At 46.7% G+C, this 23,141-nt stretch overlaps 1 protein-coding gene across 2 annotated transcripts in view; it reads right to left on the reverse strand.

Moving 5' to 3' along the window:
* Positions 1-23,141, reverse strand: part of LOC138580095 (transient receptor potential cation channel subfamily V member 6-like) — a 164,284-nt gene that overhangs the window by 61,950 nt on the left and 79,193 nt on the right. Inside the window, exons 7-10 of one of the 2 annotated variants that reach the window (XM_069650373.1) lie at positions 8,952-9,098; positions 1,970-2,191; positions 1,270-1,356; positions 1,023-1,099 (exon numbers count right to left, since the gene is read on the reverse strand). In XM_069650373.1, the coding sequence (XP_069506474.1) occupies positions 1,023-1,099; positions 1,270-1,356; positions 1,970-2,191; positions 8,952-9,098 (533 nt within the window). The remainder of the gene's footprint in view (positions 1-1,022; positions 1,100-1,269; positions 1,357-1,969; positions 2,192-8,951; positions 9,099-23,141) is intronic. The other variant, XM_069650374.1, reaches the window with a different exon arrangement.

Consider the following 23,141-nt stretch of genomic DNA (forward strand, 5'->3'; position numbering starts at 1 on the left):
CATTTAATTCTTGAACTGTACGTTCTCTAAAACATTTTTTGTTTTCTATAGGAAGGTTTGTCATCTTGCCTAAAATGTTCCTGCACTTATGGACTTGTGTGCATCTTGGTGACCTAAAATGCCCTCTATTAGATTCCCTTAAACGCAACCTTATTCACAGATTTTCCATCAAACTTTGTGGGAGATGAGAATGATCACCTAAACAACTTTCCCTGAATGGACAGACTTAGAAGATTGGATTTGGGACTTGCTTTTGGATGAAATCCAGATATGTGGGTAGCACCTGGAGAAGAGCCACTTTCCATTGTCCTATACTTTACACTGTTCTACAGCTCTACACTTTAATATTTTCATATTCTTCCCGTAGTTCTTGTAGGCGTTTTCCAACTCAAACCCTGGAATACAAAGACTTAACCAAAAACGAAGTCAATGCAAGATTGGCTCTGGCTTGTTCCCATTTTTAGGCATTGGCTTTGGAGGGAGGCTCTGCGGCAGAGGGGAGGTGAAGGAGCGGGGCACCTTGAGTGCCGCTTCAAAAAATGCTGATGAAGACAGGAACCCAGCGAATCTTTGGGGGTAAGCGAGGCAATGTCTGGATTTAGTGTGGATCATGAGCAGTTAACGGGGCTTTTGGCACTTGCCGGTACAAGGATACACTGTGGTGATTTGTGGATGTCATTTCGAAAAATTCCAGCAAAACTGCCAGTCTGAGTTTGGTTGAGGAACCGAAGCTATGTTTGAATTTTGATAAGAGTCTACACATTGCATCTTCAAGTCTCCAGGGGAGAGGTGCAGAGCGTTATGCAGAGTGGCCCTTTTGAGATTCTTCACGGTCAGTCATCCCTAGAAAGGGCAGCTGCATACAGTAGCCAATGGACTTCAGCAAAGGAGGAGAAATGCGAGTCGTCGGGATAATGTACAAAATCTATTAACTAGATTGTTAAATTGTTTGCACTACAAAACCAGACAAATTCTAAATCCTAAAAATATAGAAACATACAAAAATAAATGTAGGGTCTTACATCATAATGTGGAACGGACCTCCAAGCACGGTCTGTCCGAAGTAACTCGTAGCACCGACTCGAAGTATATCTGTAATCTAACAGGCGTTAAATCAAAAGTTAACACATTGTCAATCACCCTATTCCCCCCCCCTCCACACCCACCCACCTACCTACCAGTTTTCAATCTGTACTCTGAAGCAATTTGCTTAGGATGCAGTGCATCAGATAAACCCCAACGAACAATATACAAGTGAGACCACCTTACCTCCAAGAGCAATATTGCTATAGCACCAATCACACTGATGAGCTCTCCAACCAGTCGTAGGTCATCCTCATATGTGATGTATGCCTCCTGCACAAAGAAAATGATCCACCGTTTAGAAAACTAGCTCCGCAACTGTCCGAAACAAGATTCTAAAAACCCTTGTAGGTGGGTGGCCTCCCCCTGCCCTCTACCCCCATTTGAGGCATCCATTCTGCTACGATCAAAATAACATTTCTCATTATCGACAAAGGTGAGCCCCTTTGCCCCATACCATGGTAAACCAAGTTGGGGATCATTTTCATAGTTTTAGGCACTCAAGCGAAATAATTTCTTCCCTGGTCCATAGAGAAACCCTTTGTTAATTCGTATGCACAGCTTGGCTAGTGCTGGCGATGGACTATGCATGGGAGTGTTGGACTCAATACCCACTGAAGAAATCAGATGCATTAATCTGCTGTGGATCTGGTCTAACCGGGTGGTTGCATTTCAAATGAATAGGCATGGACATGGTTTCTGTTTGCCAACAAATCTTGCACTTTTGGAACATGTGAGTAGTGAATGGCCTCCGCATTAAGTGAATGTGTCTCGACTTCAGCAAATGACGTTTTAGTAGTTTTTCTGGAGGGACCAACTGATGAAGAAAGTCATAGAAGATGCCAAAATCTCAACCCACCAGCATGCAAGTGCCCACCGCATTCACCTGCAGACTCTTCTGTACAGCTATTGTGATATCCCTTGTGCCTTTTGATGAATTTATTTCTTGGTCTTTCATCTTCAGGGGTCGGTAAATACAGCACATGGTAACGCAGATCATGTACAACACGTACAGCGCCGCCAGGAACCAGAAGTAAGGGCGGCCAAAATGCTTCCATTTCAGGCCAACAAGCTCCTTCACTGGTGTCAGGTCCAGAATCTGACGTGCCTAAGAGGACAGCAAGGACATACTGAGTGATGAGAAACAGGAAGAAGGAAGGTGGGGCACAGGTGTGCAAAGGAGAAGTGGGACACTTTAATGAGAAAATACATAAATATCAAGTCAGGGGTAGCGGAGTCAAGTGAAATAGATGTAAAAACGAAGAATGCAATCGGATCAAATTAATGGAGATGAAATGAGTGAAATGGCATGACTGCCTTGAAAGGGGTTTTCTAAACCACCACTGGGGAGGTGGTGGAGGAAGCCAACATTAGTGACCGGTACAAATACATGGTCTAACCAAAATCTCAGTAGGTTTAGTGGTTGAGCAAGAAATCCAAGACTAAAGTAGGTAGGTTCAAGAATGGATCATTACATTTCACAACTTGACGGACAATGGATTGCATGAAACCAGACTCATGGAAGTCCCTGGCCTATTCCTCAACCTCCCGTGTAATGCAGTGTCTCCCTCCACCCTAGCCCAGGCTCCTCTAGTGATGGGCAATGTCTACTGACTATTTCTAGTTTGCACTTCAGCTCAGGGCCTTCTCAATCCTACAACCGCCAGGATTTACCAATCACAACCTGCTGCAATGGAAATCAAAACAATGAAGGTCTCATTCAAATCCCTTCCTACTTCCTTCCCTGCCTCCCTCCCTTGCACCTCCTCCGTCCATCCTCTTCTCCTCCCTTGGGAGTAGGGTTGAGAACACTAATCTACATCCTTAAAGGCTCATCATCTCGTTAGTGCCACTACTTTCTGATGTTCTTCCACTTTTACAAGAATATTCCCCTTTGAGAGCCACGTGATTCGCATCTTAAAAAGGTTCCCGTCGCCACACCATGGTGGACTGCCTGCTACAGGTCATCTGTCCAGCAACAAGACGTTCTGGCTGGGATGTGGATTGGGAGAAGACCGTCCAGTTCACTGTTCCAACCATTTCAGGAACACTGGACTCTTACCAGGCTTTCTTTGCAGGAACCCTCTGAAGGTGGAGGACCCTATATGGTCATGTTCAACCCAAAGAGGCAGGAAGACGGCCAACCAAGGACATGCAACAGAAAAGGCTTGAAACACGAGGAGCAGCCACTGAGAAAATGATCACTCAGCAGTTATTGTCACAGAAAAGATCAGGGTGCATGGATGAAAAATAAATTGGTTCACCATCACAAAGACTGTTCAGATTGCAAGTCTTTACATCATCACCACCTCTTTGCTCCTACTCGGTCTATCGCATCCATGGTTCCTCCAGGAACACCCGTCTACTTCGGTCTTACTCAATCCAACATCTCTTTTACTCCTCCTGAAGCTTCCTCCTACCTGGCTACCCCTTACCCGACCACCTCCTTTATACCACCCTTCACATCCACTTCCTCAGATATTCTTTTCTCCATCATGTTCTTCTCCTCTCACTCCCAACCTTTGTCTCCATCCTTTCCTTCCTCCAGCCACCTCCAAACCTGGAGAAAAAAAACCTTTTCCAAACACCAACACACATGATCTATGTTTTTTTTTAATATGCCTCCGTGCATCATGTCTCCTTCTGGCTCGGGAGTCGCTCTGTGTGTAGTTGAACGGCGCAGGTCTTCAGCATCTCCTGCATGGAGAATAAACAAGGAGCCGTCCATTTTGGATTCCCTCTGGCTCCATGTCTGCCGAGCGGAACGGAAGTTACTTTGAAGACGTACGCTGAGCAGGCTCTTGTATCTAATCCTATAATGAGTGCCATTCGCTTTGCTGCCTTTGGGCAGTCTCCCCCCCCCACCCCCAAGTAGAATGAAGTAATTTCAAACCATGCAGCAGGTCACAAAAGGCCCACAAGATTCCCAACTCCTCTAGCACAGCCAGCAAAGTTCTGCATTACTCCTAATGGTGTTGAGTCCAGTGCGACAAACACCCGCCTTCTCAGCCAAGCATTGTGGGAATGACCAGGAGATCCTCGCCACATAAACCCTGGGCCCAACACCAGAGTACGTGGCCGCTCTCTTTACCTTAACTTTTCCCTTCACCACCACTTCCCATCATAAACTCTCTCCTGCTCCTCCTGAGATCTGGCCACCTTCAGCAAGACGCCTTCCCATCCCGATGTTTGTTCATGTGCCTGTTTATTTCCCCCCCCACCCCTTGCCTCCAAAACCTACTCAATGCTCCTTGTATCACTCTCCAGCCATCTCGTCGATCTCTGCAAACAACCCACTCCCGACTAGGTCTCTTCCTACTACGATACTGTTCTCCATGCTCCCCCCTGAGCTGAGGGTGGGGGGTCTTTTTAGGATCTGTGCTGTGTTGTGTAGTTGGGAAAGGGTTCAGATTAGCGGCTGCTCCTGCCTGTAGCTGGTTTCACTTTGGGCTGAGGGGGCCAGACCAAGCCCTTATCAGGCTTGTCTGCCCTTTTCAAACTTACTCTCCAGTGTCTAGCCCTCTCTACTAACTGGCTGTGCAGGTCTCGGGTTTCCTGTTCCCTCACTATGCTGTTTTCAGGCTGTAAACATTTCATGGTAAACGGTTTAATTACAGAGAGTCCAAAGAATCCTGGTTGACAGGGAATTTGCAACACTGTCGCCGGGTGAAGGAACATCCACAATGAGTTGGTAAGTTTGTGCATACGTGGGGCCCTGGTTGGAAAGCGGCACACTTATAACATTATCACATGCATGAGTCTTTGGAACTAGTGGGCCGTTTAAAACAAATCATGGAGTTGCAAAATTGAATCAAGCCTGCATCCCTGGTCTCACAGGAATCTTGCTGGAGTTGGGAAAGGACTCCTCGGACACAGCGGGTGTTGCGATTACTCTTTTGAGAAGTGCTCCTAACGCTACATACATGGAACGGAAAGTCATTGTTTTCTTCTTGTTCAGACATTGGGCCTGTCTAGGAGAGCTTCAAGCTCTTTTTTGGGGATAGGGGAAACAGTAGGATGTTATAGAATTGTCCTCTACATAGCAAAAGGCAGCAAGTGACGGTGACCCAGGGATCCTCACCATACTTCCTCTGTGCCAGCAATCCACTGGTGTGGGGGGAAGCACCCAGCTCTTCTGAGATATCCCATTGGTGGCCCCCAAGCACTTATGTCACTTATCATGAAGTCAAGAGGTGAGAGACACCATATACAAAGTCCAGTTTCTTACTCCGATTGCTCTCCGAGAAGGGCCAGCTACAGTTCACACATGCCCCTTTCCCTCTGTCATTGTAGCACCCCCGGTACACTTCTGTGGCTAGTCCTCCAAGCCGATGGTTCCACATATTGCATGCTTAACTCTACAGTCCTTTCCAAGCAGACACGGTTCATTTACCACCTTAGAGATGAATCAGCACTAAGACACCGTTGTAGCCGACGAGTGTCTGAGGAAAGCTGAGGCGAGAACCTCCCGATACCCCAGTTACACTGCACCACACAGACGATGCAGGACACAAGCTCACGGTAAGGAACTCATGGTGACAACAGAAAAGACGGACATAAGCGATTACATTACAAGGGTGTTTTATTTAACTGTAAATGCAGGGTGGAAAAACACCAAACCTAAACCTGAGATGGGAGCAAGCATCAACCATCAAATGAAAAATAAAGCAGTCCATGTGGTGTCTTGTCAAAGTAAAAAGCCTATACTAAAAAAAAAAACAACTATTGCGAATTCCTTACAACTAATTACAGAAAGAGTGTGGGGTAGGATATTCAAAATAAAGAAGAAAAGTGTTCCCAAATAAAAAGTCGGGATGGGATTGCCTCGAGGTCTCCCTTCCCATGTGTTTAGCACACTACAGGGTGTGACTTACACGCTCGAGCCTTCTCAGCACGAGCTAAAAGTTTTGTATCAGCTGTCTCTTTGTAATGAATTATTTTGCCTTCGAGGCCTGATGCTCAAACAAACAAACACAAAATTCTGTTCTACAAACACATTTGGTGATGGCTTCACCCTGGGGTCCACCACTCTTCTGGGCACAGCCCCCTCAGAAGTCGTATTCAACAAAACAAGACAGTTCCTTTCTCAGAGAACCTTTGGTGATAACTTTGCACCCACCTGGATCTCCCTCAGCTGGGCTCGGACCCCAGATGACAAGGGGGGACCCTTTCCTTCCACTTGTCTTGCAATGCTTCTAGCTTTCACAAATCGTAATGTCTTTTTAAACAGGCTTTCGGTCTTTCCTTTGGGTGTCGGCCTCCCTCTGCCGGGTTCACTCTCGCCACCTGTTTATTTATTTATAGCATTTGTTACACGCCCAAACCCAGAGGTATCGCGGCGTAGGTTACATAGGAGTACTTATCTGGTTACAAAGAAAGTTACATTACAAGCAGGATTAGTTGCATAATTAGTTATCATACAGGCAAACACAGTTAGGGAGACAAAATAGTTACAGTACCGGCCAAAGCGTTTTCAGGATACAGTTTTGCAACAGATTATTCACTGTATACACCCCGTGGTCAGGTTCACTTCATTCCACACACTATTCTAGATGGTCGGCTTCCCTCTGCTGGGTTCACTCTTACCAATCTTCACGAAACACAGCTCATATATTCATTTCCATCATGCGGGATTCACTTCCCTTGGCTTTCACAATTCTCTGTCGGTCAAAGACTTTTGACGGTACAGATGATTTTACAAGACCCCTTTAGGACCACTCGGACCGTTCTTTGCCTCTTCCCAAGGCCTTCTGGTAATGGTATTCTTTAGCGTTGGGTAATCACCCACAGTTTCATGCGTGAGCACCCACGTATTGCCAGACAACTCTATCTGGTTTTCCCCCTCCTCCTTTAATAGTATCCTTTTGGTTTTCAAAGTTCAATTTAGCCTTTGGCTACTCAACACAGTTTGGTTTCTTATCGATACTCCCCTTGACTCACCAGCTGTATTAACTGCTTGGCTTTCTTTCGGAGTCAAGGTTGGTACCACAGAGCTGACTGTCTCCCCCCGGCTTGGCAATCAGCAGAGGAGGGTCTTGCGCACCGTTGACATCTAGCACAATACACGCTGGCTATTGTTCACAGCCTTCCTCTGCAGAGGTTTCACAGGCCTTGGCCGGAAAGGGCAAGGTCGACTCTCTCGTTGTCACCCTCTCGGTCTGCAGGTCTTTCTCCTCCTCTTGAACTGCAGTGCTGTGTTAGCTCTTACATAGTGCTCTCCGCCTTTCTCGTCCTGTGCTCTTGTACTCCACCTTTTATCCCTTTGGGGGAAAGGGGCGTAAGGTGTGCGTTATTCTGTTTAATTGCCTAACTTTGCCTGACCCTGGTATTGGGAAACGTCAGGTAAACGGCTCTGCTGTTAGTCCATTGTCATTCGTGTTGTACAAAAGTATTCGTGTGGAGAAAGAGGGGGGCATGTTTTGATATAGGAATCGGAAAAGGTGTCAAAAGAAGGGGGATACCGCGTCTCACCCGTTGGTGTCCCACTCACCAAGGTCCACCCCACCCCCCATCCAGGTGATCCTCCCTCACTGGTCCACCCCCAGGAACTGCATCCATTAGCGATGGCTGTGTCATGGCCACCTGGATGACAGGTCTGAAGGGTTTAGCCAGGGAGACACCGTCGGTTTCTCACATCACCCTCTCATTCAGACAGCGGTGCCGGCACATCTTGCAGAGCATGCTACAAAGAGCTTAGGGAGTAATGTGCATAAAATCCTTTTGCCAGGCTTGAAAATGGCAATGCAACTATTTATGCATTTGGTTTCCACCACTTGGCCTCTCATTAACTCGGATAAAAGATTAGGCAATCCGTATCTAAAGAGAAACCATCCTAATCAATCGCAGGAAAATAAACCTGGGGACGCCCTAATGCAAAGGCAAAATAACCTATCATGGACTGGGATTCAGACAAGCAGGAGAGGCACCCATTATCACATCAACCACCCTATGAAAAGGGGTACGTCCCTGCAGGCAGTTTAACATCCAAAAGGAAGAAAGGGGAGCGAGAGACTGGGTCGTAGGCAAGGAAAGACTACTCTAGCGATAGGAGGCTATAACTTTATCAAATGTCAAATCCCAGAGCCCCTGAAGAATCAGAATAAAAGAAGAGTATGACAAGGACCAGCTGCTTGTTATATCTCAGTCATTGCCCAAAACCAGAGCCAAAGAAAGGAGAGAGACCACAAAGCCCCTTCCAAAGGCTGGTGAAAGGTGCCCAACAGTAGGGAAAATCAGAACAGACCTTGGAAGAGGAGGGCGACTTCTGGCTGGTGGGTTGTCAGAAAAACACAAAAAACAAAAAACACAAAACATACAAACACACACACACACACACAGATTCTGCCTCGTCCTGTTTGGATATAAACCTTTCCATTGTAGCTAGTCTCCCCTATGGCAACTAGCACTGCTCGACTATAGTAAAAGCTCAGGTATGGCCTGCCAACTAGTGCCGTGTAACACTCACCGCACTCTCTCACAGACATCGGGCTGATGCAGTACACCCCTGCAACCACAAGTCACTAGGACTCAGCAAAACAAAGAAATACATTTAATTAGCAGCTTCTAATCCCAATTGTTCCCTTACATGCATTGCAAAATATGACATTATTGAAGCTAAAGATGCCATATTCTATGGTGCGAGTGTGCAAAGAACATTAACAGAAGAAAAACACAAATTGCATACATGGTTAATAGCTAGAGTTGAATTTGTGTGTTGCAGCATTCCCAGTTTCAATTGCCTGAATTCCATTTCTAATCTCTACATAATCCTGGCAAGCCACAGCTGCACTATAAACTATTCCAGATTGATTCCATGAATTACATGTATGGATATCAGGAAGATGTGTTACAGCAATGCCTGCACTTACCTCCCTCTTCTTGGCCGAAACGACGAGCTCCAGTACGGAAAGGTCATCACCCCAGGAATCGATTCCCGAGAGATCGTACAGGGTGGAGGTCATGGGGCCAAAGGTCCACTGCACGTGCTTCCTTTTTTGTACCATGTGATTGAACATCTACTGGGGCAGTTAAGGGTACACGTAAACAGGCATTTGCAAACAAACCAACAAAATCATGCATGCAGGACAACGTCAATGAGTGACCGAGATGGAGTCGTACATGAATGGCAGGCAAAGGAAAATATGAAAAGGCAAGATGCTCTCCCCATGGACCCCTGAGCTGTGTTCCTCCTGGCATGTCCTGCCAGAACCCCAAGTATCAAACCCTTATGCTCCCCCCACATTCTCCACTGCATGTACCTTCTCCTGCACTCCTTTCCCCATGCTCCTTGCCCCCAAGCCCACTTCACCATGAGGTTTGCCAGTCTCCTTGCAGTCTTTTCTACTCTCTTCCATGCGGTTTACCTCAGATGTTCGCTCTGCTACTTCCTCCACTAGTGGTCAAGCTTCACTCATGTTGCTTCCTCTCCCTTGTGTTTCTTGCCCTACGCTCCTCCCTCGTAGCCTCTGCACTCTGTCGCCATTCGCCTCCTTCTTCCCACAGACGGGTCTGCAACCTGCAGCTCTCCAGATATTTTGGAATAGGACTTCCAGGACTCCTCACCCGTGACTATACTGGGTAAGGCAGATGGTAGCTGTGGTCCTAAACATCTAAAGACAAATGTTGCCTATGACGCTCTGTTCCTTTATTGTCCTCTGCCTCAGGTCCTCGCGCCCTGTACCCCATAACCTTGCTCCTTCCAATCCAGTGCTTCCCCACCGCCCACCGGCCCCCTCCCTAATTTGCTCGGTTTCGATCACAATAGAGGCATGCATGCCAGCATTATCCTTTCTATTTGTGAGATGCTAGTGCAATCCTGGGTATAACTTTGCCCAGGGGTGTTGCTGGGTCTGGAAAAGATCTGGGGCTACGCTAATCTCGGGACTGTCGGGACTCTGGGCTTGCTAGCCATTTGGAAAGGGATATTTCTGTATGCCTTCCTGGCAATTTTTCTAGTGAGCAGGTTGCTCAGGTGGAACACAAACAGCCTTGCATGACTCTCCTCATAGCTCTGGCATGGTCGAGACCGCTATGGTACCCCATCCCGATCAAGAGGTCAGCAGCGGAACCCATTTGCATTGGAAAACCTATAGGAAGACAGAGCCTGATGCACCATCATGGCCTGGCAACCTTGGCTCATGGCATGGCTCTTGAACACTGCTTAAAAGGCCATTTAAGTAGAACAGAAGAAACCCCCTTACGAGTCAGTGGATAAATGTGACAATCTTTCTTACACATCTGCCTTCCTTTTGGACCACACAACTAGCAGGCAGATTGGAGGAGACTAAGCTATGCGCCAGTCCTAGGGAGAGTTGCAAGGTTTTTGGCTTCCAGCAGGCCCACCTGCACTCCATTTCCATCCCGGAGTGCAGGCGAGCAGAGGCCCATCTCCTTGTGTCCCCTCGGCCCCCCTTTCAGCAATCTTTCTTGCTGGCGTTTTCTTTTTGCACACCTGTGTTTTTTCTCCCCCTCCTCCACCTGCTTTCCTTGTCTGTTTTATCTCTCCCCATACACCCTCCCCCTCCCCCCATAGGCCGCCGATGACCTCATTAGTACAGCCCCACTGCCTGTGCAGGCCCTGAGGCAAAGGGAAGCTTCTATGCAGCAAGTCCAGACTGACTGTTCACTGGTGGAGCATGCAGCGCAGTCATCAACCAGCAGCGGCTGACAAGGTAAGAAAGGTACGGGTGGGGGCTGGGGGGGGACATTACTGCTCCCTATTTAACTGTCCCTCCTCTCTTATTGCTCCCATTAGCAAATCTTTCAGTCTGCTGTACATCACTCACAGTTGTAAGTTATGCATATCTGGCATGTAGACATTTTGTCTTAATCACATTGGGCTCCCCCCCCCATCTCTCTAGGTAAGTGAAATATGGGCGATTCTGAAGTCAATCCTCGTCACTGGCACCCTCACACTTCTCCTCGAGCACTTTCTTGTGCACCCTCTCCTCAAAGTGCCAGCAAACCTGTTCGCCTGCACTTCTTGCGCCCTTCTCCCCCCTCCCTCCTTTCCTCCCGGTTCTGCGCTGCGCCTCCTCCTCCTGTTCCTCCTCCCCCGCTCCCATCATTCTGTTACTGCACTTGCACACTCCGAATTGTCTCACGACCTAATGGGAACTCATTGTTTTTTTTCTCCCCATCTTCCCCCTCCCTTGTCTTGATGCGCCTTGAAACACTGTTTTGCTGTATAGGTGCATTATAAATACCCAAAGAATAAAATAAATTTGGTTGTAGCCCCTGAGCTTCTATCTGGGGCTACAACCGAAAGACCCAGGCTCTAGCCCCTCCAGCCACCCCTAGCAACGATACTGACTTTGCCTTCTGGGGTGTTTAGACCTACATTTCCTTTTCCTTACTCCCCCCCCATGCGCTTTTCCTGACTAGGATTTTAGCGTTTCACTGCTTTGGGTGCCTTGGTCCTCTCTAAATATTTAAGTACATTTTCTTGGGAACTACCATTCCCAAGAATAGTAACATGATCCCGGTCTGACATCCCTTTTTCTTTGTGGGACCAGCACACACCACCCTATGTGGAGTGCTGGGGGGTTACTTAGTAATTCCTTATTCCACTTCTCATGTGACATTGTCTGTTCACACTAACATACATTTCCAATGGTTTAATTTTACTACCAGGGTGCATAATTAGCACAGGGTGACCCCTCACCCTGCAGTACAGCACCCATGGGTGTTCATTTTCCCAAAATGGCCTGGTCTTTTTTCACCATTTACTGTTTGTTAGTTTCTTTTGGGCTTTTACTCTGTTAGTTGAAGCAGGTTTGAGTCCTTTGTGAGTGTTGCCTTTGGCGGGCTGCTTCCCGCCAAGGCTCCAGTGTGTCTGGAAAGGCAGGCAGGGCCCCAGAACTTCCCTGTCCTCAGACTCACCAACCTAGAGACAGAGTGGAACCAGTCCTGATTGGCTGAGCGGCTGTCCTGGAACGACAGCCACCCTGCAGTGTGATTGACAGCATAGGCTGTGAATGAATGGGAAAACAATAAAAAATTAAAAAATATCGCATAAAACGCAAGGTTTTTGGAACTAGAGGCAGAGTTGACCACTGGAGAGGAACATCTGATGAAGACATGATGAGATGCCAGCAGCACACACCGGGACCGCAAAGTGCCCGGTGAAGCCCTGCAGCTGTGCTGACCCCGTTTTCATATTGACTGGGAAGACCTGTACGGGATGACTTCCTCCCTTGAGCTAGTGTGACCAATTACCCCCAAGACAAGCTTCCATTTGGCGCATCCCCCCGCCCCCCGACTTGCTGTGCCTCACCAGAGCTGCAGAAGCCAGGGGTACTGTGACCATTGACGAGTGCATCGTCTTGCGAAGACTGAATTCATCCAAATCTTTGTGGACGTCCATAGGACCCTACAGAGCAGGAAATCTTGATCCAGGACCGAGGGAACCAGCTTCTTCTAACCAGAGTTTTCATTCATTTGCCACAGAGGAAATGGCGCCAAAACCCTGAAGTGCTGCTGAAACAAAGGAAATCCATTGCTGAGGAGTCCCTCTCCAGAGTTCTGCTGCAGGAGCCTGCCAGACGTCCTCCCTCTTGTCATCATGACCAAGGGCCAGGTACAAGGGTCTACCAAGCTGTAGCAAGGCTGGACTACTACATCAGCTTCTCTCTCAATCTTCCTACTTCTACTCGGTCCTCTGCAACTCACCCAGAACAGAACGCAAGACTTCTCCTTGGCCTCAAGCCCAGGGACTGTATCTCTCCGGCGCTGAAATCCCTCCACTGGCTCCCCGTGGCTGCATGGATCAAGTTCAAGACCCTCTGCATAATCCACAAGGCTTTCTGGGGCCAGGGCCCGCACTATCTACAACGCTCTCTTCCTACCTAAACGCGCTCCCTCTAGAACCCTCTGCCCGTCCTCTTCCAACTCTCTGCGGGTGAGTCGCTTTCTCAAACAGAGATTTGGCGGTAAATCTTTATCCTCTGCAGGGGTCTTCCTCTGGAACAGCCTCAATGCCTCTCTACGTCTTGAACCGGAGTACCTTACGTTCTGAAAACTCTCTTCCCCTCTCAACTCTCCTCCTCTCTCCCTCTCACCTGCTAACCTCTGTTCTTTATCTCTCCACCCTCCTTCCTCCTATCTAACTCCGTTCAGTTTTTGCTGACTGGTTGCCTGGTTCACCTTCAGAGCCTTACAGGTCCCAGGCTCCCCCATGACAGTCTTTTGCACTTTCCTCCGGGCCGCTGCACTATGTACAGCATTACTGCACTTTCAGCTTACGCTCCTTGAGCGGGGCAAACTCTCTGCACTTAACCCAGGGCCCTGCTGGACTGGACATGTTTGTTCCCCGCCACTCTCCTTCCTCGCACCTCCGTCTGTATGCATGATCTAAATGTACTTGGACTAGTAATTTAGTATGTCCTGTACCCCCTCACCCCTTTTTGTCCCCCCCTCCCTAGCTTAGTTGCAACTGTAAAACTTCCTGGACTTGCACTTGAAGAAATGCCATCAGGCCTAGTATGCTAGTTTTTCTGTTTAGATCATTCGGAAACTTCAAGGCCTAAGAATTATTACGGTATTCCCTTCCCGCTTTGAAGCACTCTACCTGTGTATAACTGTTGTATAAATAATTACAAGGAGATGTCCAGCTGGAACATTTTTCTTCAAATCACAGGTACTGTGGGGCTTGGGGTGTCGCCTTTTAGCCATAAATTGTGTTTCCTGTCTTGCAAAGTACTTTTGGAATTGATCTCAATTCACCTGCACTGGCCTAACAGCTTGTGCTCTCTACAAAGTAGCTCACTTGAGTTACTGTGATTTCTTCTGAACTTACTAACTTTGTCAAGACTATCAAAGAAGTGCATCAGAACTCTTGACTTTGTCCATTGACTTTGGCTGTCCTAGCTCCCTAAAGGCACTCCTCTGAACCCACTGGCTTTGGCAGTACTTGTTCCCTTATAGCATGAACCCAGCTTAAAATGGTGCCAGGATTATTTTATCTGAGGTTAGTCCTCCCTTTACATGGGAAGACCATGGATACGCGCCATGTATGAACAGGCACAGGCCGGCCCGGCGCAACAAAGCAGGTTACTTGTTTTGATGCTCCATTAGCACCCTTGGCAGGGGAGCCAGCCAATCAGGAGACTAGGAGCACGGGACGAATCTCCCAATGTTAGCCCGCTCTCCAAGCCACCCAATGGCTGCGTTCCCCACCCGCCATCTTCCCTCCACCCCTGGACTCCTTTTTAAATAATCACCCCTCCCCACTTAACTCATTGGGGCGGCAGTACTCACTGCAGCTGCCACTTACTCTTTCCCTTTTCTCATGCGTGAGGTTGCCATGGTAAGGGAAGAGGGGCTCTGTACGGAGCACTGCCTTCCCTTTCCATGGCGGCCATCTTTGAACAGTTTTCATTCAGTGAATGGGACGCCTTGCAGCGTCTCGTTCAAAGGACAAAAATAGTTTACATTAACCCCGTCCCAGCCCATGGGACAGATGCTAATGGCGTTAAGCATCCGTTCCAAGGGCTGGAATGTGTGGTAACATCCCAAGGCCATCCAGCTCCAATTCCTCATTTTAATTCCTGCTCATTGCCCAGTTCTTCTGCCCCCTCTTGCCCTGCTGCGCGCTCAGCTCTCATCCATTCCGGGCCTTTGGTGCCTTCTGCTCCAATTGCCATGTTGCTTGCAGTGCTCTTGTTTGGATTCCTTGCCTTCCTAGAATCTCCCTGCAGTCTTATCCAAGGTTCCCTCTATGTGGGGTCTGCTCCATCTGGTAGGTAGGAGTATGCTGCATGGAGTCCTCATTACCACCCCTCGTTGGAGACCCCACACCTGGACACAGGACTGACGAGCTTCACTCCCTGGTGGATTCATGGTCTTCCAACCAGTCACCTGGGAAGTAGCAATAAAGATGAAGCACGCATCGGGTAGTAGCGTCATTGCGCGCTCGCCTGTCTAGGCCCATGCCGCGCTCAGCGGATTCTCAGAGGAATGCTGGCCCACATCCAGAGAGGGATCTGCTGATTTTCATACAGGTCTCCCTCTCTCTCTCTCTCTCTCTAGAGAGGATACATGCTACAGGACTGGGATTTCCGGTTTGCAGATTTGTAGGCATATTGCAACAGTGCAAGCCTGTGGCTGCCAACTTTTGAGGTTTGCTACAGAATAAGTAAAAGCGCTTCTCCGAATGTCACTAAACCATCTATGGCACTATTGCAGTAGGTGTTGCATATTGTGCAATGCAAAAAACTGCTCCCGCGCCCAGTCTGCTGCAAGTGTGTCCATTGCACAACACGTGCAATACTGCGATTAGCATTCGTGCACTGTAAATGCACGTGGTGCCCCACAGGTCCACTGCACGCTTCGGTACAAAGTTATCTTAGACCCTCGTGCACAGAAACGGTCAGGAAGTAGCAGCACTAAAGATTGTGCACAGCAAAAGCAGTAACTGCAGCAGGAGGGGGCGTTTCATCGCCAGGTGACAAGGCCACCCGCTCCTAATTTATGACATTGCAAATGGGAAAGAAAAAAACTAAAATTGCTCCAAGGCGAAAGCACGAAAGGGAGCAAAAGAGAAAGAGGGGAAGAGACTATGTGGTGTCCACCAGGAACACGTGCGAAATAGTGCCTTAGTAAATTAAAATTCCTAAAAGAGGTTTTCCTGATCACTTCACAAAGACGCAGACAGCAGGCATTCCCGTTCATGAGTGTATCATTACAGACCGTGTGAGGGTCAGGGGGACCAGGCTTGGGTGGAGGGAGCCCAACGGGCCCATTCTAGCCGGACATGAGGCGCGATCCGACTCAAATCAAATTTAAGAAGGTCAACGTCTAATGACAGCAGTCCGTCTGCCTGGGAGGCCACCTGTGACGGCGCCAGACCAGTACCACACCACCAGGTTATCTAGATCCCAACTCCATTTCCATCATCAGAAACATGGGTTTCAAAGGTTCGAGGTTAATGACGTCCATCCGGCAGTTTCCGATACAATGAAAAGGTCTTAACCAGGTCTCTTCAGCTTCTTGATTCCAAAGCAGCCCAGCACCCAGGCACCCAGCCCTGAGTCACAGAAGTTAGCTGGGCAGGTCTCTCCTTTCCAGACAACCGACCAATTGCTTACATTTATTATGCATTTCAGTAGGCAATTACACTTTCTGCACAGTATTAAATCATTAGAAAGAAACAAAACATCAACAATGCATACTTTTTCAACATTCAATTACTAAAAATCAATGAAAAAAAGGGGCCATCAGTTCAATGACAATGTATTTTTTTATGGCATATACTTCCATAATTAAATCCTTTGTGTACCTCAATCCCAGTAAGATTTAAAATCATTGTATAAAACAAACTAGCAAGTCAGTAAGGAGTATTAGAGTTTGCATTGGTCCAATTGGAATTGCACTAGTTAGTATTATTTCACAGATGTACTCCCCAAGACTCCATCAATGCTGATCTCACCCCTCTGGTACACGTAGAGCAGTTAGCGCATCGCCTGGCCGCTTCTCACATTTTGGCTGGTTCATTGCGTAGTTCCATACATTGTGGGCCGCCCGACCCAAAGAGCACGTTGACATGCTATGAATGGACTTCCACAATTTCAACTCCCGCCAAATCATACCCATTACACCGTAGGATTCATGATATAAATTGCTCAAATGCAGACAACCGGTTAAAAGTTGGACAGCCGTTTCCAGTTAGAACTTCCATAACCTGCAAAGCCTCATTTCCATCTCGAGCTTCATGGTAGGACCAAGTCTCATCAGAGAAGGCAAGCAGTTAAGCTGAAGTTTCAGAGCACAATGTCTTCTATTTGAATTATCACAGATCATCAAATAGGAGAATGGTAAGAGGTGCAGGAATGTGTGTGTGATACAATGCTGAAATAGGTTTTTGCCTTGGAGGTATTCCAAGTTAACAATTCCATCCCACTCATGGGTTTTTTGGTGAGCATGCTCTCAAATATCTTTTTGTGCTCCGTATAGTCCAGAAATGCTCCTGTCTTTCTAAGTAATACCTCTACTGCATCCTTCCACTCACTCGTTTGTACGCAGCCAGCAAGCTGCCTAAACCAACTATATTGTGTGCCTCCAGGATCATAGAGTATCTTATGCAAAAGCATACATCTCCCGATGGTCAGTGTAGTCTCCAGCGATACCAGGCCTACTTTCAAACAACGGTCTCCACTGGAGTACCTTGCGGGAGCCCCAATACTCGTCGCCAGAGACTGAGTTCTAAAATCTTAAGCCATTGCGTTTCGTTGTCCCCAGTTATCTGTGGAGCATATATAATGCTGGTTCTATACGGGTATGGTAAACCTGTATTAACCCTTCCACTGAGGATCCTGCTCTCGGCGTGGTTTAGTTTTCTTATCATCCCGAACTTGCAAAGGGTTTGTTTGTTTTATATTCCCCATTTCAATGTATAGAGCAAGTCGGGTGATGAGTGCCCAAATAAACTTATGTACCTACTTTCCCTACAGGCCTACCGTCTAGTTTCCACACAAAATTGATGGCCTCTCTCTTGCGTCCAATTTCCATGATTTTTAGGCATAAAGTTAATTTAGTGCCCTTTGCAGTCCTATTGGGGTCCTGTCTAAAAGTATGGAGTCATCAGAAGCTTATCTGCCTATTCCCTATTTTAGACGGACATAACGGACAAGCCCAAACTCCCGCACGTAAAGATTAAATAATGCCAGGACACACCCTAGTTTTAGGCCGTTACTGCATCTCTATATTATCAGTTATGAGGCCGTCCCATCCAAGTCTTACTGCCCCCGATGTCTACATATGGAAGAGCTTAAATAGGTGCAAAAGATCTTCTACCCCAACCTAATTTTTGCCAGAGTCTTCCCCGATCTACACAGTCAAAGGCTTTTCTATCCTTGTATGCCAAGGTCTGCCAAATTAGATAATTCAATACCCAAATGTGTTGATATGTCCCCATTGTTTTATGAAAACCTGTTTGTTGCATTGACAAAAGGTTAATCCACTCTTAGCAGGATTTTCATTAGTCCATAAGAAGGGTGCAGAATAGCTTTCCCGGAGTATCTACCATAGCCAATAGCCTGTCATTGGAAGCTACGCCAAAGTCTCCCTTCTTGTGGACTGGGATAAACAATATTTTTTCCATGACCTTCTTTCCCGATCTTACAAAAAAGTTTTGATAATATAGGGGTCCATACCTCAACATTGTCCTTCAGTGCTATGTTAGTCCTGGGGGCTCTGGATCCTTTCAACCTCTTAATGGCGTTCTCAACCTCTCCCTCAGTAAAAGCCATTCTATCCCCATAACGAAAATGGAGCAATGAGATAGGTGTTACTTGTTGGGTTTATTGCCAAATAGCTCCCTAATGTAACCCGCCCATTCTTCTTTCCCAAAAGGGTTTAACACTGCATGTTCATTTGGGTCTGTCATTTCTCCTACTTCATGCCAGAACTTCTAAGCAAAATAAATAACGTTCGCCATCTTGGCATCCTACAAGAGACATTGGGCTTTCTAATTTTTTATTTGGCTTTTGTGTTTCTTATTAGATCTTAACATTTTATAAGACTAATTAGACCATTGTTTCTCCATCTTGTCAACTTCCTGATCCTTCTTAGATTCTCCGTCTTGACCGTTGCAATTTCGGCATCATACTCCCTAGACACTGGTTCGGTTACTTTTCAATTGTTTATCCTCAGCTTTGCACTGTCTCTCCGAGAAGCAGAGCCATCTCCTCAATCTACAGGTTTAGTACGTTCAGTTCAACTCGATCTGCTGCTGTACGTTTGTTCAATGCTGCAACATTTCTCGCCAAGACTCCAAACCCTTCCCAACATTGTGTGATCACTATATGGGGTGATCTGGGTAAAGCGAAAGTTCGGTCCAGGCTCACGAAAGCATTGTCGATCCAACTTCTACACTTCCGGTTGGTCCACGTCAATGGGTCTCCCAAACTGTCGGGAGTTTGATGGCGCCAGGAATTGCAGTCCCATTGATGACATAAAATTCACCCATTTGGCTCTTTGAGAACACATCATTTTGCAGCTGCTACCATCGATGGCCAGTTTATACCACTACGGCAGTGCCTAGAACATGCCTTTACCGTGCATACACAAAAGCCAAGATGGTTGGCATTGCCATTGCTTGTTCCTTTGCAGTGTGTGCCTTATTTGCATTTGTTTCCTTCTTTATACATTGTTTTTTTCCCCCATTTTAAATTCATAACTATATCACAAATATATATATAAAAAAATTTAAAAAAACACAGTTTTGGCATCTATGGCAGTTCCTGTTGTGGTTGGCCAATAAAGGCCTCATCCAACAAGGGCGGGAAGGGGGGGGGGGGGGAATATGCCCGCCGCCTGTTCTCACTGAAAATGACTCAAAGGAAAGAACTGGTGGGGCTAGGTGGACATGCGTGATCAGAGGTGGTCATTTTTATACAAATGCATGGCTATGTACTCCCACCTTACATTCCATCTCCCTCATATTTTCACTTCCAATGCCAATAGTTTTGGCTTGTAGGTGGTGCTTTTAGCGCAAACCAATAGCCTAAAGGAAAAATGGGTGCAGTTTCCTGCTCATCATGTGTGCATGGTAATGTGACGGAAGGAGGCCTTGCTTAAAGTGGCAAGGAAATGGGCCTTAAAATGTCTTCAGCAAACTGACATATTCCATCAGGTTCCCCTGCAGAGGATAAACTACTCACAAAATGAAAGAACGCATTGCAGAAGCGTCAAACAATACCGCACAATTCAAATACATTAGCATGTGCACAAGTATCCCCGTCGTGACCCATTCCACAATTTATTATTGATATTCTTTATAAGGACTTCTCAGAATCTTATAAGATCTTACATAAATCCCACTTCAAACTTATTAGATTTGATAAGAATTTAATAAAACATTTTCAGGTCTTTATCGTTGTTTGCAAAGTCGCATTAGTTCCTCACAAGTTCTTAAAAGCTTCTCCAATAATCAATTTTTCAATGGAGAAAATGTCAACAACTAACATGACTCATTTTGGATCCATCTTTTGTGAACAGTAAATTGAGAAACCTGAGGGTATACTCCTAATTCCGATGGGTCCTCTGCAGCTGTCAAACTACAACGGTATATTAAAATGAAGTGAATAAAAATAATGAGTGGTTTACATGAAAACCTTTAAACATTCTTGAATGCCAAAACTGAAAGCCTGCGGGAGGTCAAAATTGTGGAGTGTTGGTGTCCCTCAACGTTGTTGCTGGCAACCCTGCTGGGCCCTCCCATCTGCTGGAATCACTGCAAAACCCTGCCAGCTCCCTGCAAGGGGGAAGTACACATGAGGTCAAGGGCATGGGGTGTTGGTGTCCTGGAGGGGGTAACAAACCAGTGGGGGGGGGGGTTGTCCCCCTGCTATTGAGCATCACCTATTTGCTATGCGGAAAACGAGGGGCAGCGTTATCTTCCAGCCCCATGCCTTCAGTTAATCTTGCTTTGCATCGTTTTATTCTCTGCAGGATCAGTGAGGACGAGGAAGCCAACAAGCCAGGTAAAGTGAAATCACTGGACCACTTATATTATATGGTCTGTCCCAACTGTTTGATCTGCATCTTTGAGACCCTAAGTCGAGCGTCTTTTGCGACTAGTGAACTTGGCGCCTTCCTTTAATTTCATGGTCCAGCCACTCTATGGTCCTTTGATCACAGGGGACATTGGTCTAACCCTTTTAATAGTGGCGAGAACTTTCGTTGAACTTGGTCAATCATCATGCACACTCCACCTTATCAGGAACGCGTTCAGGAAACAGAGGATGCTCCTCTGCCAATTTTCCTCCACGTCCCTGGGCTCGGGTCCGCACCGGGTCCAAAACGGAAAATACTGACTCTCAAGAGGACCAAGAAAAACCCACCTCTGAATCCAGTCACCCCGGCAAAAGGCCCGAGGATAGAGGACCCCTCCACCCATGAGCCCGCTGTAAATCTTCTCCAGTCTTAATCATGGAGCTAGTTTGACAAAATGTGCCATTGTCAATCACAAATGGGGTAAAGAGTCATTTCACAACTCAGACGCCAGAGAGACCCTGTTTTCTCCTTCTCGATTCCCTATAGGCAGATCGGCAGCATGGAGAGACCCGGCACACCCCTGGACAAATGTTCTACCCAAGTAGACCGCTAATCTGTTGGCTTAGGAATTGCCAAACCGCCCAGATAGCTCCAACAGATTTTCTGAAGCCAAGTCAGTTTATTTTGCGTGGAAGTCTCTAAATTGTCATAAAAAGGCCTGAATCGAAGGCAGCACTCCAGTGTTTACACTGGTTGCATCAGGTGAGGGGCATCAGTTTCATACAAAAAAGGGAACCACTTCCAACTCGGATACTGTTGAACTCAAGTTCCTTGATCCCAGACTGGTTAGGAACATACTGAACATTAACGTGGCAGGTGTAACCCTCTGGAAAAAACTGCAATTAATGTGAGTGCTTCTCCTTGGGACCCAACGACTAAGAATGTAGATTTGTCAGGAGCGAATGCTGTCCCTTTAGGCAAAATACCCGCAGGTCACCTCTCTGGCCAGGGGTATCGATGTCGACTGATGCTTAATCCAGCCTGAGAAGTTCTCACACTGTCACCAACTAATGCTGGACCCTAAGACCTCACGGTCGTGGGCTGTTTATTTGTATTACTGTTTGTAATTGGTTAATGTTTTGAATTTATAATTAATGTTGATGTGCAAACTTTCATGGCTTTCAGCCGAAATAAAGTTAACCAAACAAAATCAAAAACAAAGCTTGACAAATATATCTACACATTCTGAACACAGCACGTAGAGAAGACCGCTATTTATGATGATTCTAAAGAAGCGTTACCATTTAAATAAATACACTGTATGCCAAGTCCAAACGTGAACGAAGCTTAAATTGCAAGCATTGTTCTGTAGAGGAGCAGTTCCATGCCTCTGCAGGAAATCCCGCCCCCTACCACCTGTATGTTGGAAGCCTGGGATTGTGCCATGCTTGACACCAGCAGTTGTGACCATACCAAGGGGAATATTTCAATGAAGGTACCCACTGTGAAAAACCTGTCAAATGTATTCCAGAAGAGCCTACAATCTGAGGGAAGAACTACCCAAAGGAATACAAAAGTTAGCAAGAAGAGGAGCTGGTGACATCACGGGAGACGAGCGGGACGCCCTGAGAATATTGACGGATGAGGATGCATGAACCTTACAGAAATTGATGACGAAGTTAATAATCAAGTAAACTTTCATATGCGAAAAGAAGATTGCACGTGTGAGAAGCACTGCACTTTCATATGCGAAAAGAAGATTGCACGTGTGAGAAGCACTGCAGAAAATGCAAGCCGTTCAATAACTGTACCGATGCTGTAACGCAAGTAGATGAAGTAATCTTAGAAGCTGGCTATATTGAAGGATATTTGTACTGTGCACTATCACCAGAGTGGTCCCCTGGCAGATCTGAAACACAAAGGGGGGGTAGGTTATGCGTGTTAGTAAGACAAAGTTTGGAGAAGAGCAAGGAAGCTGTGAAGTACTATTGGCAGCTCTGGTTCAGTTAACACCGTTTGCCAAGCATATTGGTGTGTTATTCGGTTCTGAGTGCGTTGTGTGATGATTGTGTGGTGTAGTTGATGTTGCAGAATGGTGAAGTGCGTGTGGGTTGCTGCGGCTTTAAGAGGTGTGGTTGTGTTTGGTTAGAGTGTGAGGAGTGGTGAGGTTCTGAGAAGTTTTTTTGGGGGGTTGGTTAGTATCCTTGTTGTTAGGAGAGATGCATATTTCTATTGCCTCTCCTTCATGATTTAGAGAGGGTCGTTTCCTTAAAGTGATTACATTTCAGTGTGATAAGGCTGTCTCATCTCAGTCATTATGTATCGCGTCAGTTAGTGCGAGGCTGTTTGGCCTGGTGTCAAAGCTGAAGCAGCCAAGACTGGTTATCTATTCTTGAAGGCGGTGAACGTGTGAAGCTGAATCATCCCTTGTTAAGGTGCAAAGAAAGAACACCAAGTGTGGCAAGTGTTCTTCATTTAAGACATTTAAATCCTACAAAAATGACCAAATCGTGGTCTCCTGTCACGTGGGCCAAGGATTGAAATAGAGTTGAGCGTGGAGTTCG

The sequence above is a fragment of the Ambystoma mexicanum genome, chromosome 3p (genome assembly GCF_040938575.1).
Source record: "Ambystoma mexicanum isolate Mex_15411 chromosome 3p, UKY_AmexF1_1, whole genome shotgun sequence".
Taxonomy (NCBI): Eukaryota; Metazoa; Chordata; class Amphibia; order Caudata; family Ambystomatidae; genus Ambystoma; species Ambystoma mexicanum.